The sequence below is a fragment of the Anomaloglossus baeobatrachus genome, chromosome 3 (genome assembly GCF_048569485.1).
Source record: "Anomaloglossus baeobatrachus isolate aAnoBae1 chromosome 3, aAnoBae1.hap1, whole genome shotgun sequence".
NCBI classification, from domain to species: Eukaryota; Metazoa; Chordata; class Amphibia; order Anura; family Aromobatidae; genus Anomaloglossus; species Anomaloglossus baeobatrachus.
The window spans coordinates 628,548,067-628,564,003 of NC_134355.1; the positions used below are offsets into that span (position 1 = coordinate 628,548,067).

At 44.9% G+C, this 15,937-nt stretch overlaps 1 protein-coding gene across 1 annotated transcript; it reads left to right on the plus strand.

Moving 5' to 3' along the window:
* Positions 1–4,557: 4,557 nt before the first annotated feature.
* LRATD1 (LRAT domain containing 1) lies at positions 4,558–9,269 on the plus strand. The gene is made up of 2 exons (XM_075338780.1): positions 4,558–4,994; positions 8,020–9,269. Exon 2 carries the CDS (start codon positions 8,059–8,061, stop codon positions 8,878–8,880), a length of 822 nt encoding a protein of 273 aa, XP_075194895.1. The 5' UTR covers positions 4,558–4,994; positions 8,020–8,058; the 3' UTR covers positions 8,881–9,269.
* The last annotated feature ends 6,668 nt before the right edge of the window (positions 9,270–15,937 follow it).

Sequence of the window (15,937 nt, forward strand, 5' to 3'; positions counted from 1 at the left end):
CGTGCAGCTTGATGTGGACCCCCAGCGTGGGTAGGGGATGATGGTCCCGGGGGTCTGAGGGCGGTGCTGAGGCGAGGATATGGATGCGTACTGGGGGTGTCGGTGCGGTGCGCGGCCCAAAGGCACTGTTGTACTCACTATAACAAACACGCTGGAGTCTCTGGTAAATCAAACAAGATGGTGAACGGTGCCCGCAGCCAGCTGCAGTTTTCCCCTTAACAGGTTGGTGGTTTCCGCCTTTATCCTGCACCTCACTTATGTAGAAATCACGACTCCTATGCCTGAGCAACGGTAGTCCGCTCCCCGGTTTGATATGTGTCGGGAGAGCCCTCTTTGCCCGCAGACGCTGGCCCCTCGGGTCTCTATGGCTGGGCAGTGGCTTTACCCCTATGGTTGGGCTGTTGTCTTCAGTCGGGTCTTATGTGGGAAAGGTCCTATAGTCCAGTCCTCAATCAGTTGATCTGACTCAGCCCGGTTGTTTCTGGGCCTCGTATACTGGGTCTGAGTACCCCTCCTGGTGCTCTGGTTTCCAACCGGTTCCCCGGTACGGTACCGGCGGGCCACCGCTCGTCCCCGGTCTCTACTGTTCCACCGGCTGTAATCCCAGCTCCTGCAGGTGGCCACCACCGTCTGCCTCCTTGCCAGAGGTGACTGGGCTCCAACCCAGACATCTGTTGTAGACTATGGCAGACCTAGGCATAGGTCTGCCCTTGAACTTCACTCCACTTCACAGTCAAAGCTAATCTAGACTACTCTTTTTCCCGCCTCCGGGCTTGTGAACTCCTCGGTGGGCGGAGCCAACCACCTGACTCCGACCCCCTGGTGTGAACATCAAACCCGGAGGGAGGTGACAAGGGTTTTTAGGCCGTATGGCACATTTTATAAAAATATTTTAGTGTAGGACTGCTTCAAATGAGATTTGCCGTGACGTGGCGAAGCAGCTCAAGAAATTGCAATTTTTTGCCAAAAATCTCAACATTTTTAAAATAAGTACAGTTTGGAATGTTTAGTGCTGTAGTGCACATTTGGTGCTGCTTTTTGTTTTTTCTTCATTGAATTGGTCGGTGGTTGACCTCCACCTTGCTTTGCACCCCAATTTGGGATGTATTCCATCTGTCTAGATTTTGGCGGTTGGTGACTGTTCACATTAAGTCATCAGGCTTTGTCCACAGGCTATTTACTTCATGCAGCATTTGCTTGGACCTGTCCCGCCCACAGCCATGACTCAGTCATGGGTACGGGATTGAAATAGACCAGGTGAGTGCTGCTGAGAGCAGTTCTACTATTCATATGTGAGGCCGTATGGCACATTTTATAAAAATATTTTAGTGTAGGACTGCTTCAAATGAGATTTGCCGTGACGTGGCGAAGCAGCTCAAGAAATTGCAATTTTTTGCCAAAAATCTCAAAATTTTTAAAATAAGTACAGTTTGGAATGTTTAGTGCTGTAGTGCACATTTGGTGCTGCTTTTTGTTTTTTCTTCAAGGGTTTTGTAGTTTAGCTGCGTGTGTGTATGGGACTACCTGTGACAACCTGGCTAGTCCAGGGCGTCACATTAGCACAGGAGAAGCATGGGCATTTTTCATCAACATCACTTCCTTGAGGAACTATAAGGCTATAATCTCTGCCTAGATGTTTCTAATACACTATACCTCCTCCAGCAGATAGCTCTACACTAAATGCAGGAAACAAATATTAGAGAATAGAATTGATTTTTTACTTTGCAGCAGCAAGAACTGTAAGGCAATAATCATTGTAATATACTATCCCTTCTCCAGCAGCTCTCCCTACATTGTTGCTGGTATAGAATGAGCCGAACAGCATATTACCTGGTCTTATATAGACCTGGTGACGCGATGGGGCTGGCCAATCACAATAATGCCAGTAGTCAACATGGCTGCAGCGTTACCATGATTGGCAGGCAATCTGTCACTATTCCATTATGCAGAACATTCTGTATTGTTCTGCCATGCTCTCCTGGAGAGCCGGTATATTTTGCCTATGGTGAAGAGCGTTTTGCAGGATGAATCCTATACAAGTTGTTTCAGAGCACTGGGTTTTACGCTGGTCCTCGAGGCACTCTCGCAAATGCTTCTTGTTCCCAGTGATTGCTCTGCTTCTTTAGGGAGTGTGTTAGCACAGGAGGCTGCCAGTCATACTTCCTGTTTACAGTTGTGCTGTTGGCTCCTGTGGTGCTCAGTGTACAGATCTTGGTCTCTCGACTCTGGACTGCTGTTTACCCATCTCTACCTGTCCTCCCCTCTTTCTGTTGTGACTTCTTGGCTTCTGACCGTGCACTTCCTCCTGACTGCATCCTCGCCTGCTCCCTGGACCTTGTATGTACTCTCCTGGAACCCTGACCATCGGCTTGTACCTCGAGCTCATCTGTGTACTGTTGTGGCCTCCTGGTTTAAGATTACGGCCAGTCTGACTATCTCTCCATTTACTGCATACTAGTAGTGCCTAGTGCCACCTTGTGACAGTCATCACACAATCCCAGCATGTTTAATGGTTGTAAAACAGCTATGAAACATGGCGCCTGAGCACAAGGATACTCAAACAAGTACCAAGAGTGCCAAGCACCCGGATACTTGATCGAGCATCGAGCAGTTGCAAGCACACTTGCCCATCACAATTGATTGTATATGTTTCCTGTCTCTGCTCGCACCTGCTCACTGGTGCTTTATTTACACAGCAGACTTTGGGACGCATGATCAGTTAAGACCTTGTTTGTCATACCCCCAAAGAGCATTCATTTATCTCATGTCAATGTGATATTTTGGGGACCACCACATTAAATCAAGTTATACAATTTTGGTGATTTTGTTGATTTTTTTTTTACACTTTTCAAACCATTGTTTAGATATATATATATATATATATATATATATATATATATATATATACTAGCTGTAGCACCCGGCGTTACCTGGGATAGTAACTGTCTCTCTGTTTCTCTCCCATGTTTGTCTATCTCTCTCTCTGTCGCTTTCCCTTTTTGTCTCTTTCCCTGTCTGTCTCTTTCCCTGTCTCTCTTTCCCTGTGTCTGTCTCTTTCCCTGTCTCTTTCCCTGTCTCTGTCTCTTTCCCTGTCTCTGTTTCTTTCCCTGTCTCTGTTTCTTTCCCTGTCTCTTTCCCTGTGTGTCTCTGTCTGTATGTCTCTTTCCCTGTCTGTCTCTTTCCCTGGCTGCATTGTGACTCTTTCCCTGTCTCTGTTTCTTTTCCTGTCTCTCTCATTTCCTGCCTGTCTGTCTATCTCACTGTCTTTCCCTGTCTGTGTCTTTCTCTGTCTGTCTCTTTCCCTGTCTGTCTCTTTCCCTGTCTCTCTTTCCATGTGTCTCTCTTTTTTCCTGTCTGTCTCATTTCCTGTGTCTGTCTCTTTCCCTGTCTCTGTCTCTTTCCCTGTCTTTGTCTCTTTCCCTATCTGTCTGTCTCTTTCCCTGTCTCTCTTTGTATGTATGTCTCTTTCCCTGTCTGTCTCTTTCCCTGGCTGCATTGTGACTCTTTCCCTGTGTCTGTCTCTTTTCCTGTGTCTGTCTCTTTTCCTGTGTCTGTCTCTTTCCCTGTCTCTGTCTCTTTCCCTGTCTGTCTCTTTCCCTATCTGTCTGTCTCTTTCCCTGTCTCTTTCCCTGTCTGTTTCTTTCCCTGGCTGCATTGTGACTCTTTCCCTGTTTCTGTCTCTTTCCATGTCTCTGTTTCTTTTCCTGTCTCTCTCTTTTCCTGTCTGTCTCTTTCCTTTTCTGTGTCTGTCTGTCTCTTTCCCTGTCTGTCTCTTTCCTTGTCTCTTTGTCTGTCTCTGTCTCTTTTCCTGTCTCCCTCCCGCTCTGTCTATATCTGTCTGTTTGTTTCTGTCTGTCTGTCTCTTTCCCTGGCTACATTGTGACATGCCAACAGTCCATTCAAGGGTGTGGCTGCACATTCTTTTGAAGTTCTGGCTGCACTGTGGCTCCCAGCTCCATTGACTTTAATGAAGGAAGGTTTATTGGAGAGCAACTGTAAAGCTTGGGGTTACCCTTCAAAATATAGTCCTTGATGTTTCCTGAGTCAAATGGGGTGTCTGTGCAAAATTGAGTGACTGTACATGGGACGGTGCGAATTCCTTTAGCAGACACACACATACATACACTCAGCTTTATGTATGTATGTATGTATGTGTGTGTGTGTGTGTGTGTGTGTGTGTGTGTGTGTGTGTGTGTGTGTGTGTGTGTGTGTGTAAAATCTTGTTGTCATTTTCACTGGCCTCGGGTGCCTCCTAATGGGATAAACACACAGCTGGGATCTGTGCTGAGATGCCGATAAATAATAAATGCAGACTGGATGGAGCGCTCCGTCCATTTCTGCCGGCATTGTGTATTTTTTTTTTTTTCCCCCAACAAAAGACTCCCATTTATTTACTAAGATGAAAGCGGAAAATGAATGAATAAAGGGGCAGCTGTCAATGTCATTAGTCACTGCCTGGGAGTGACACAGTTTGCGCCTGCCTGACAATGCAAGCAGAGAGTTAGCAGCCACATCCTCATACTAGGATATATAAAGGAGCAGCTGACAACTGCAAGGTGCAGAAGGGAAGGAGCCGACCTGAAATGAATGAGTTTGTCACTAATCCCTAGCTGCGCTGCCCATGACAAACTACAGATCAAAGCGAGGTGGGGAAATTTACAAGATGCCCTTCCTTCTCGCTCGATGATTGACAGCGGCGAGGCATGGGCATTGTTCACGAGCCTCGCACATCGCCTCCTTGCACTTGGAAGCCAATGAGAACCTCACTGGGCGGACGCAGAAAAGTCATAGCCCATTGTAGTTGCACTCACAAGGGCTGCGAGCCCAGTAGCTGCTTCTTGTCGCAGGTGAAGCTCAGCTCTGTTAAAAGGGGGAAAGAGGTGGCGGAGAAGTGGCCGGGGGGGATAGTCCCTACACTTCTGCTGCAGCCCATGGAGAGGAAAAGGAACCTATAGAGGAGTTTCACACCCTCCGCCGCAGACAGATCCACAAGGGTAAGTGATGAGTTTTCATTTGAATCCCGAAGGACTAATATTTATATAGCGCCAACATATTCCGCAGCGATGTACAAGGATTGTCACCATTGCCTTCCTCATTCCTCCGCACATGCTTTATTGCAATGAGTATATAACTTTGATTTTCTGTGTAGTGGCTAATAGATTCCCAGGGGCAATGCATCTGCTCCCAGAATTGATTACTGGTAATAACTACTGTGCACTGGGAAATAGATTGAATGGGGGGATCTGTGCGTTCTTCTAACCTTTCAATGGATTTGTCGGTAAAGGGTTTGCAGCTTTTTTGCTTATGCAATGTGAATAAATGAAGAAGGGATGGCGATGTCAGCGCTCATAGTGGCCTGATGGCTATTCCTGGAGGTCTGCAGACCCCCTAGATGGAGGATATTACCAATGTGACCAGGGATACATAGAAGGAAAGTTGTAGTGCGGTGATCAAAAGGCACAGTCAGCAGCGAGAGGGTGCAGCATCCCCTAGGGCCAGCTCGGTCTTGTAGCTAGGTAGATCACAGATTCCTTTAAGGAGGGGGGAGGACTGGGCTGCCTTTTTCCATATAGGCAAAGTAGACGTGTTCATTTCATTTATCATTCCATGTAATAATAACAGCACAATGGAGTGTATAAAGTGTAGCATACTCCTGCTGGGCTGTATTCACACAGTGCCACCATGTAAATAATGCCATCACAACAGGGGGGAGAAGAAAGTCAGACACAAGTGAAGGATGAGGACTGGCAGCGATCCTTCCTTTTTCGTCCTCCTTTTCTTCTCCAGGTTACAAATCCTCCATTCAGTCCATAACTTTGGTAGTTTGCATGCTATATGTGTAGGCTCGTGCCTTTAGGAGAAGTGGAGGATGGGTACAATGTGGCACACACCTCGTCTTCTTCTTTACGGTTGGCATATGTCACATCCTGGATTGGTGAACTCCAGATTCAGTATGGCAATAAATACCCCTTGCTTTACTTTTTCCCTATTCCCATTCTTGTACATATTGCAGGCTTCTATATTATGAAGGACTGTCACGAATATTCTAATATTATTATTACTATTTATTCTGTCCATTCCTTTGTAAGGTGTTCGTTGATACCTATTTCTATTACTATTGGATCCGCTTCCATATATTGGTCACCTCTGCACAGCACTGAACAATGCTCGGCTATATGTTCCCCCTGTATCGTGCTGCCCTCGCTTGGGTGCTGATCAAATAACATCTGGCAAATGCCATAAATAACTGCATTGAGACATGAGGCACATGAGCGTCTACCTCGCTTTGACCCTTTACATGTCCTACTGAACGTTCACATTGGGCAAGATGTTCTGCAGCAGCTGGATTTTATGGTGTGGTGTCTATGTTAGGGTAAGACAAGTACGTGACGATCTCTATTCCTTGGCTCCACATGAATTTGACATGAACAATGTGATATCTTCAGTTTTGGTTGCAATATTTTAACTTTACCGCAATCCCTCATTACCCTTGCATGGGGCTGCTGCAGTGGATGGTTTAATACATGTCGATAAAAATCAGGAAATTCTGTAATTTTCCACAAAACCAATCTACAGCCGATGGATGATGTGTTGAAATTTTGATCCGTGGTTTTAGGTTATTAGGCCAGTTTCACCCAAGCGTGATACGAGCACGTCTCGACTTCTGGCCTGGCGTCAAAGATTCCTATGGACTTCATTTGAATGCTAAAAACTACAGTTATGGCTATAATGTGAAATTCAACCAAAATACGGCCATTGTCAATATCAGTCATCCATAACGAGCCTTCATTGATGATCCTGATGCCCAACTGGCTCATTAGTGGTTGATCAAGGCTATAAATTTGCTCAACCTGTTGCATCTAGCAGTCTATGACTTCCTACTCATACCCATATGAATTGGTTTTTGAGCTAAAGTCCTACAAAAGGTCATCTATGTTTGTTTGGTGTTTACTTGATACCTTGTGCCAGCTTCTGGCCTGGTGTCAAAGATTCCTATGATCGTCATTTGAATGCTAAAACTACAGTTATGGCTGTAATGTGAAATTCAACCAAAATATGGCCATTGTCAATATCAGTCATCCATAACGAGCCAACATTCATGATCCTGATGCCCAACTGGCTCTTTAGTGGTTGATCAAGGCTATGAATTGGTCTTAACCTGTTACATCCAGCAGTCTACGAGTCTACGACTTCCTCCTCATACCCATATGAATTGCTTTTTGAGCTAAAGTCCTAGACAATATCATACATGTTTGTTTGGTGTTTACTTGATACCTTGTGCCAGCTTTTGGCCTGGTGTCAAAGATTCCTATGATCTTCATTTGAGTGCTAAAAACTACAGTTATGGCTGTAATGTGAAATTCAATCAAAATACAGCCATTGTCGATGCAATCATCCATAATGAGCCAACATTGATGATCCTGATGCCCAGTTGGCTCATTAGTGGTTGATCAAAGCTATGAATTGGTCTTAACCTGTTGCATCTAGCAGTCTACGACTTCCTTCTCATAACCATACGAATTGCTTTTTGAGCTTAATTCCTACAAAAGGTCATCCATGTTTGTTCGGTGTTTACTTGATACCTTGTGCCAGCTTAAAGGGGTGGTCTCCCCATTAATACTAGCCTCCTACCAATAACATGGATGATTAATGATAGCTTGAGGTAGATCAAACTTCTTGGATGTCTGTCATCATTAGATGGTCACCATTCCTCCCCACCAGCATATCCATGGGAGAGAGGAGGTGTATAGAGAAGTTCTGGCCCTGGTTTAGTTTGGGGAATATGGGAATTTACGTGATGTATTGATACATTGATTTCACGAACAACAGAGAAGTTTCTCCATCTGATGTCTAGATCCCCTTCCCATTCTTAGTTATCCCAATAACTTTTTAGAGTTTATGGAGAACCTAATCAACAGTACTTCACTGTATTAATAATGTAATCTGACTTTGAATTCTTATGTTTGTTACTGATTCATTCCTCCCGATGGGATGCTAATGGTCTTATTCTCTTTGCAGAACTGGCGTTCCCACTGACTTTGCCTCGTCCTGTCATTGATGGGAAATCAACTGGATCGCATCACCCACCTGAATTACAGCGAGTTGCCAACAGGGGACCCTTCTGGAATAGAAAAGGACGAGCTGCGAGTTGGGGTTGCCTACTTTTTCTCTGATGAGGAGGAGGACCTGGACGATAGAGGGCAATCTGAACGATACACTGTGAGGGACCCCAGTCCCAGCGAGTGTGAGGGGCATATTCTGCTCAATGAGATTGAGTTTTCTGCCTTTAGTTGCCAGGAATGCATCTTTTCCAAGCTCAGGGGCAGCCAGGATCTCAGTGTCTATCCTATGCAAGGCTTGCTGACCTTTTGCAAACCAGGGGATCTCCTGGAATTGATTTTTATTTGCCCCACTGCAGACCATTCTCTTCCCCCATCACCTCACTGGGCAGTTTACATTGGGCAGGGACAGATTATACACTTGCACCATGGGGAGATCCGCAAAGACAATGTGTTTGAGGTAGGTGGAGGTTGTATGGGCCGGGTGGTGAGTAGTTGGTATCGATATAGACCCTTGACCGCCGAGCTGGTCCTCCAAAACGCATGTGGACATCTTGGCTTACGAAGTGATGAGATCTGCTGGACTAACTCTGAAAGTTTTGCAGCCTGGTGTAGGTTTGGAAACAGAGAATTCAAAGCCGGTGGGGAGGTCCATTCTGATAACCTTCAGTATTTTTTGAAGCTCCACCTGGAGGAGAACAACATTCACACCATGAGATTTCACAGTCTGGAGGAACTTATACGTGAAAAACGTAACTTGGATGCTAGTGGGAAACTAAGAGTCATCAAGGAACTCTCCATGATGGAGAACAAGGAATAAGGACACGTAAGACCTCTCCATGATGGAGAGCTAAGGATGGGGACTGGGATGGAGATATCATTCCCTGTTTTTTCCAAATGAGGCTGCACCTTTTTGGACACCTTTTTAAGGAACATGTCAACATTCCTAAAACCAGCATTACACCATAGCCACTATTTAATTTTTTGGCTTTTACAACATGGTAATCACCACGTATTAAAAAACAAAAATCAAAAAAACGAAACAAAAAAGCAACAACAAATCCTGAGTATGTTGGCTGTAGTGTTGATGTCTTATTAAGCATTTAGCGACATGCTAAATAAAATTTCAAATTGAAATTTTTATTTTCATGGCTTTACTCCATGACTGTTTAACCACAGAGGCCAATAAATTGAATTTCTCTATTTGCATATTTAGTGTCACTCTTTACTGTTTCTGTCTTCTCTAATCCATCAGTTTCAATCTCCTTTGAACGTTGGTTATTTATAGCTTTTGTTAACACTATTTTTTTCCTATTTGGGGGGTTTTAAGGCATTAAATGCAAAGAATCGATGATTTATTTTAAAGAGGGCAGATTAAATCCAACGTTATACGTTAGAGAAGACCATGTGATAGACTTTCGAAAACCTGTTTTTCTTAAGGGCCAAATTCTGCTTATAGTATACTGCGCTGTTCATTAGATGTTCTTTGGAAGTATAATTAGCAAAACTTGCACAGTTTTTTTTAATGTGAGGTGTTATATGTGTCCATGAATAGATTTCACTCCACATCATCTGCAGAACATGATAATATAGGGAATTTGTCTCATTGAACAGGCCGCCCAATCTACCAGAAAAATGTTATGGAGCTGGATGAGCTGAGCAGATTGGTATAGCTTTGTAGGAAAAATTCAGATGTCATCGATGAATTTACTGTAAATCTATGCTCATATGCTTAGGAGTCCGGTGGGTGCCAAGCTTAGGAGTCCGGTGGGTGCCAAGCTTAGCAGTCCAGTAGGTGCCAAGCTTAGGAGTCCAGTGGGAGCCAAGCTTAGCAGTCCAGTAGGTGCCAAGCTTAGGAGTCCAGTGGGAGCCAAGCTTAGGAGTCCAGTGGGAGCCAAGCTTAGGAGTCCAGTGGGAGCCAAGCTTAGCAGTCCAGTAGGTGCCAAGCTTAGGAGTCCAGTGGGAGCCAAGCTTAGCAGTCCAGTAGGTGCCAAGCTTAGGAGTGCAGTGGGAGCCAAGCTTAGGAGTCCAGTGGGTGCCAAGCTTAGGAGTCCGGTGGGTGCCAAGATTAGGAGTCCGGTGGGTGCCAAGCTTAGGAGTCCGGTGGGTGCCAAGCTTAGCAGTCCAATAGGTGCCAAGCTTAGGAGTCCAGTGGGAGCCAAGCTTAGGAGTCCAGTGGGAGCCAAGCTTAGGAGTCCAGTGGGAGCCAAGCATAGGAGTGCAGTGGGAGCCAAGCTTAGGAGTCCAGTGGGAGCCAAGCTTAGGAGTGCAGTGGGTGCCAAGCTTAGGAGTGCAGGGGGTGCCAAGCTTAGGAGTCCAGTGGGAGCCAAGATTAGGAGTGCAGTGGGCGCCAAGCTTAGGAGTCCGGTGGGTGCCAAGCCTAGGAGTTCGGTGGTTGCCAAGCTTAAGAGTGCAGTGGGTGCGAAGCTTAGGAGTGCAGTGGGCGCGAAGCTTAGGAGTGCAGTGGGTGCCAAGCTTAGGAGTCCAGTGGGCACCAAGCTTAGGAGTGCAGTGGGCGCGAAGCTTAAGAGTGCAGTGGGCGCCAAGCTTAGAAGTCCAGTGGGCACCAAGCTTAGGAGTCCAGTGGGCACAAAGCTTAGGAGTCCAGTGGGCGCTGAGCTTAGGAGTCCAGTGAGTGCCGAGCATAGGAGTCCAGTGGGCTGTCCTATCTGTGATTGACAGCTGGAAGGACTGTATAGTTTGTCTTTGTAATCTATACAGCACAGGTCCATCATGACTGTAACATGAAAATACTCTTGGTAGTGTGGTCTCCAATGAGTCTTGTGTGTATTTTTGATTTTTTTTTTCTTGAGTTCTCAGAGACTCTTCACTCTCACCATGTTATTTCTGTTGGTGTTGATATTTCTGTGAGAGAAGGAGGCAGTTGCCTTATATCCTACATCAGAACCATGAATGCAGCTCATAGTTCATTATATAAAGCTGTGAAATGCCCTTCTTTGGTTTCATTTTTTTTGCCACATTCATATATGCAGTAAGGGACTATTACTGGATCTGATGTATTGGTTACCTGTAATCTCTATTAAAAAAAAAAAGGTGGTAATACCTTTTTTCCGAATTTGGATATTCCTCTGTTGGTCCTCCTGGAAATGTATAAATAAATTGACTATTGGGACTCCCCCGTCTCCTTGACAACAGGAGGATGTGTCCTTAAACAGTAAAATATTCTCAATATTGATTCTAACACTTATTGAACAATATCAGAATGTGCATGGAGCTGCTACATTTTCCAATAAGATTAGTAACAAGCAAGTAGTCAACGTATTTATACATCTCCAGGAGGATTAATATAGGAAATAAGATTTCTGAGATTGATAGTTGTCCTCCATAAAGAAGAAAGCTGTCTATCTAGTGCTACCCATAGGTGGCAATAGAGACCCTCTTCTTTTAGGAAAAGAGCTCATCTGCATGCCTTTGCATATATACATGTAATATACATGCTTTTTGCATATGTATATATACAAAAGGCATTTTTGATGCCAACACATAGTAATGTAATATATAACAATAACTATATACTGTACATATATATATATATATAAAAACAAATATTTGCATGAATATTTATATATATATATATATATATATATATATATACACACATTGTATATATATATATATATATATATATATATATATATATATATATATATATATAATATATACACATATATATGTGTGTGTGTATATGTGTGTATATATATATATATATATATATATATATATATATATACGGTAATATATAATTACATTAATGTCACAATGTGTTGGTGTGTGAAAAATGTCTTCTGCATTGCACCTTAATTGTGACATGTTACTAATAGTTGATCTGAAAGGAATCTGAGGGCAGTTTTCTTTCTATGTAATCTGAGAGCAGCATGATGTAGGGGCAGAGAGCTGATTCCGGCAATGTGTGACTTACTAAGCTGTGTATGACTGTTCAAATAAAATCAATGTTTTAATAGCAGGAGATTGTCAGTACAGAATTAGGTGTTTGTACCTCCTAGTCAACTATTCTGCATGACCCATCCACCACCATTGATTAGCAGATTTCTGGTGGTGCACAGTATAAACAGAAAGCTGCCAATTATTGTTGTGGGGGGGAGCATTTTGAGCACTGCTACACTAACAGCAGAGAGATCAGGGATTGTATCAAGTGACACATTGCTGCAATCAAGGTCTCAGCCCCTACATGACACTGCCCTCAGATTACATAACAAATATGTGCTGACAGATTCCCATTATTTAGAAAATGACAGTATCTTTATTATTAATGCAGTCAAAATATTTTCTTAGGACTTTATATGTATAGATTTGTTGGAAAAAATAAGGATTGGCACTTTTGGAGACTTATTGTGTGTGTTATCTATTTTTTTTCTTGTTTAAATAGTTAATTGAAATGCAAGGTCGCATTTAGTTGCCCATAATGCTGCTGAATTTTACTATCCATACTATGATGGCAATACATCAGAAAGTCTTCTCTATATCTCAAAGTGCAGTCATATCCCCAGCTTCCGGCATTCTTTCTTTGCTGTATGTTACTCTATGTGCATTGTAGGGCATTTTTTGCATTGCTTTGATACCATAACCCTGAATTGTGATATTGTTTAGACATTGGAAATTTGCCTGCAAAAAGGAAGGGTCCTGCATACATATTATGTCAAGCTACCTCTGACAATTTTACACCCAAAGCCTTTTTGTGTTCTTTTCAGCACTTTCTTGGACAATCATGTTTTTTTGTTTTGTGGCACTGCTTTCAGAAATCACAAGGGCAATGTCACCCTATGGAGTTTGCATGTGTTTGCTTGATTGATTTCTTTTCTATAGGAAATCAATAGCTTCAGACAAGTTGATTTTGTCACTTAATTCAGTGTGGCTGCAGTAGTCTTTAAAAAAGAGTCAGTCAGCACAAAATGACGGTTCAAACCAAGCACAATAACAAAAAGGAGACAGTTACACTCTGTGTGCTAAAACATGTGTAACAATATAGACCTGCAATACTGCTATGAAAAACATGTAAAAATTGAGATACTTAGCACACAAAAATGGCCAGTTTTATGTGAGCCCAACAGCCAACGGCAAGGCAACCTCTTTTTGTTGGATCCCTATCAAACGAATGCCTCTTTGCCCAAGGGGTGCACTATGCACCTGAGCTTGGTTTAAATAGTCATTGTGTGCAGACAGATTGTTTAAAGTTGACTTATAAATGAAGATGAACCTGTTTTATGCCCCACTAGTGTATATAAACATCATATTAGGCTTTACATTATTTGAAACTCTCTGCTATGAGGGAGAATTGTTAACAAAGCCAGTCTCTTGCTCTTAAACCCAACATGTTTGTGTGTGTATTACATATCGTGTGATAATACATTACTAGTGATGAGCGGGCACTACCATGCTCGAGTGCTCAGTACTCGTAACTAGTGATGAGTGAGCACTACCATGCTCAGGTGCTCAGTACTCGTAACTAGTGATGGGCGGGCACTACCATGCTCAGGTGCTCAGTACTCGTAATTAGTGCTGAGCGAGCACTATCATGCTCGGGTGCTCAGTACTTGTAACTAGTGATAAGCGGGCACTACCATGCTCGAGTGCTCGGTACTCGTAACTAGTGATGAGTGGGCACTACCATGCTCGGGTGCTCAGTACTCGTAACTAGTAGTGATGAGTGAGCACTACCATGCTCAGGGGCTCAGTACTCATAACTAGTGATGAGCGAGCACTACCATGCTCGGGTGCTCGGTACTCGTAACTAGTGATGAGCGGGCACTACCATGCTTGGGTGCACAGTACTCATAACTAGTGATGAGTGGGCACTACCATGCTCGGGTGCCCGGTACTTATAACTAGTGATGAGCGAGCACTACCATTCTCGGGTGCTCAGTTCTTGTAACTAGTGATGAGCGAGCACTACCATGCTCAGGTGCTCAGTACTCGTAACTAGTGATGAGCGGGCACTACCATGCTTGGGTGCACAGTACTCATAACTAGTGATGAGCGGGCACTACCATGCTCGGGTGCTCGGTACTTATAACTAGTGATGAGCGAGCACTACCATTCTCGGGTGCTCAGTTCTCGTAACTAGTGATGAGCGAGCACTACCATGCTCGGGTGCTCAGTACTCGTAATTAGTGATGAGTGGGCACTATCATGCTCGGGTGCTCAGTACTCGTAACTAGTGATGAGCGGGCACTACCATGCTTGGGTGCACAGTACTCGTAACTAGTGATGAGTGGGCACTACCATGCTCGGGTGCTCAGTACTCGTAACTAGTGATGAGCGGGCACTACCATGCTTGGGTGCACAGTACTCATAACTAGTGATGAGCGGGCACTACCATGCTCGGGTGCTCGGTACTCGTAATTAGTGATGAGCGGGCACTACCATGCTTGGGTGCACAGTACTCATAACTAGTGATGAGCGGGCACTACCATGCTCGGGTGCTCGGTACTTATAACTAGCGATGAGCGAACACTACCATTTTCGCGTTCTCAGTTCTCGTAACTAGTGATGAGCGAGCACTACCATGCTCGGGTGCTCAGTGCTCGTAATTAGTGATGAGCGGGCACTACCATGCTCGGGTGCTTAGTACTGATAACTACTGATGAGCGAGCACTACCATGCTCGGGTGCTCAGTACTCGTAACTAGTGATGAACGGGCACTACCATGCTTGGGTGCACAGTACTCAGAACTAGTGATGAGCGAGCACTACCATGCTCGGGTGCTCGGTACTTATAACTAGTGATGAGCGAGCACTACCATGCTTGGGTGCTCAGTTCTCGTAACTAGTGATGAGTGACCACTACCATGCTCAGGGGCTTGGTACTCGGAACTAGTGATGAGCGAGCACTACCATGCTCAGGTGCTTAGTACTGATAACTAGTGATGAGTGAGCACTACCATGCTCAGGTGCTAAGTACTGATAACTAGTGATGAGCGGGCACTACCATGCTCAGGTGCTAAGTACTGATAACTAGTGATGAGTGAGCACTACCATGCTCGGGTGCTAAGTACTGATAACTAGTGATGAGTGAGCACTACCATGCTCAGGTGCTTAGCACTGATAACTAGTGATGAGTGAGCACTACCATGCTCGGGTGCTCGGTACTTGTAACTAGTGATGAGCGAGCACTGCCATGCTCAGGTGCTCGTTACTTGTAACTAGTGATGAGCGAGCACTACCATGCTCAGGTGCTCAGTACTCGTAACTAGTGATGAGCGAGCACTACCATGCTCGAGTGCTTGGTACTTGTAACTAGTGATGAGTGAGCACTACCATGCTCGGGTGCTAGGTACTCGTAACTAGTGATGAGCGAGCACTACCATGCTCAGGGGCTCGGTACTCGTAACTAGTGATGAGTGGGCACTACCATGCTCGGGTGCTCAGTACTCGGAACTAGTGATGAGTGGGCACTACCATGCTCGGGTGCTCAGTACTCGGAACTAGTGATGAGTGGGCACTACCATGCTCGGGTGCTCAGTACTCGGAGCTAGTGATGAGTGGGCACTACCATGCTCGGGTGCTCAGTACTCGGAACTAGTGATGAGTGGGCACTACCATGCTCGGGTGCTCAGTACTCGTAATTAGTGATGAGCGAGCACTATCATGCTCTGGTGCTCAGTACTTGTAACTAGTGATGAGTGGGCACTACCATCAGGGCCGGCGTCAGCACGCGGCATACCCGGGCAAATGCCGGGGCCCTGGAGAGCCGGGGGGGCCCACTCGGCCTCGTCAGTTCTGGTGCCCCTTGGCCGGGGCCCCCTCGCCTTAGTTCTGCTGCCCCCGGGCCGAGTTCCGGGGACCGCAGTCCTCGGCAGGAATCTGCAGCGCCGTCTCTTTAAGGCGCGCAGACTTCCC

Excerpts from the sequence above, each read along its gene's own strand:
- LRATD1 (XM_075338780.1), top strand. The coding sequence starts at position 8,059 with ATGGGAAATCAACTGGATCGCATCACCCACCTGAATTACAGCGAGTTG.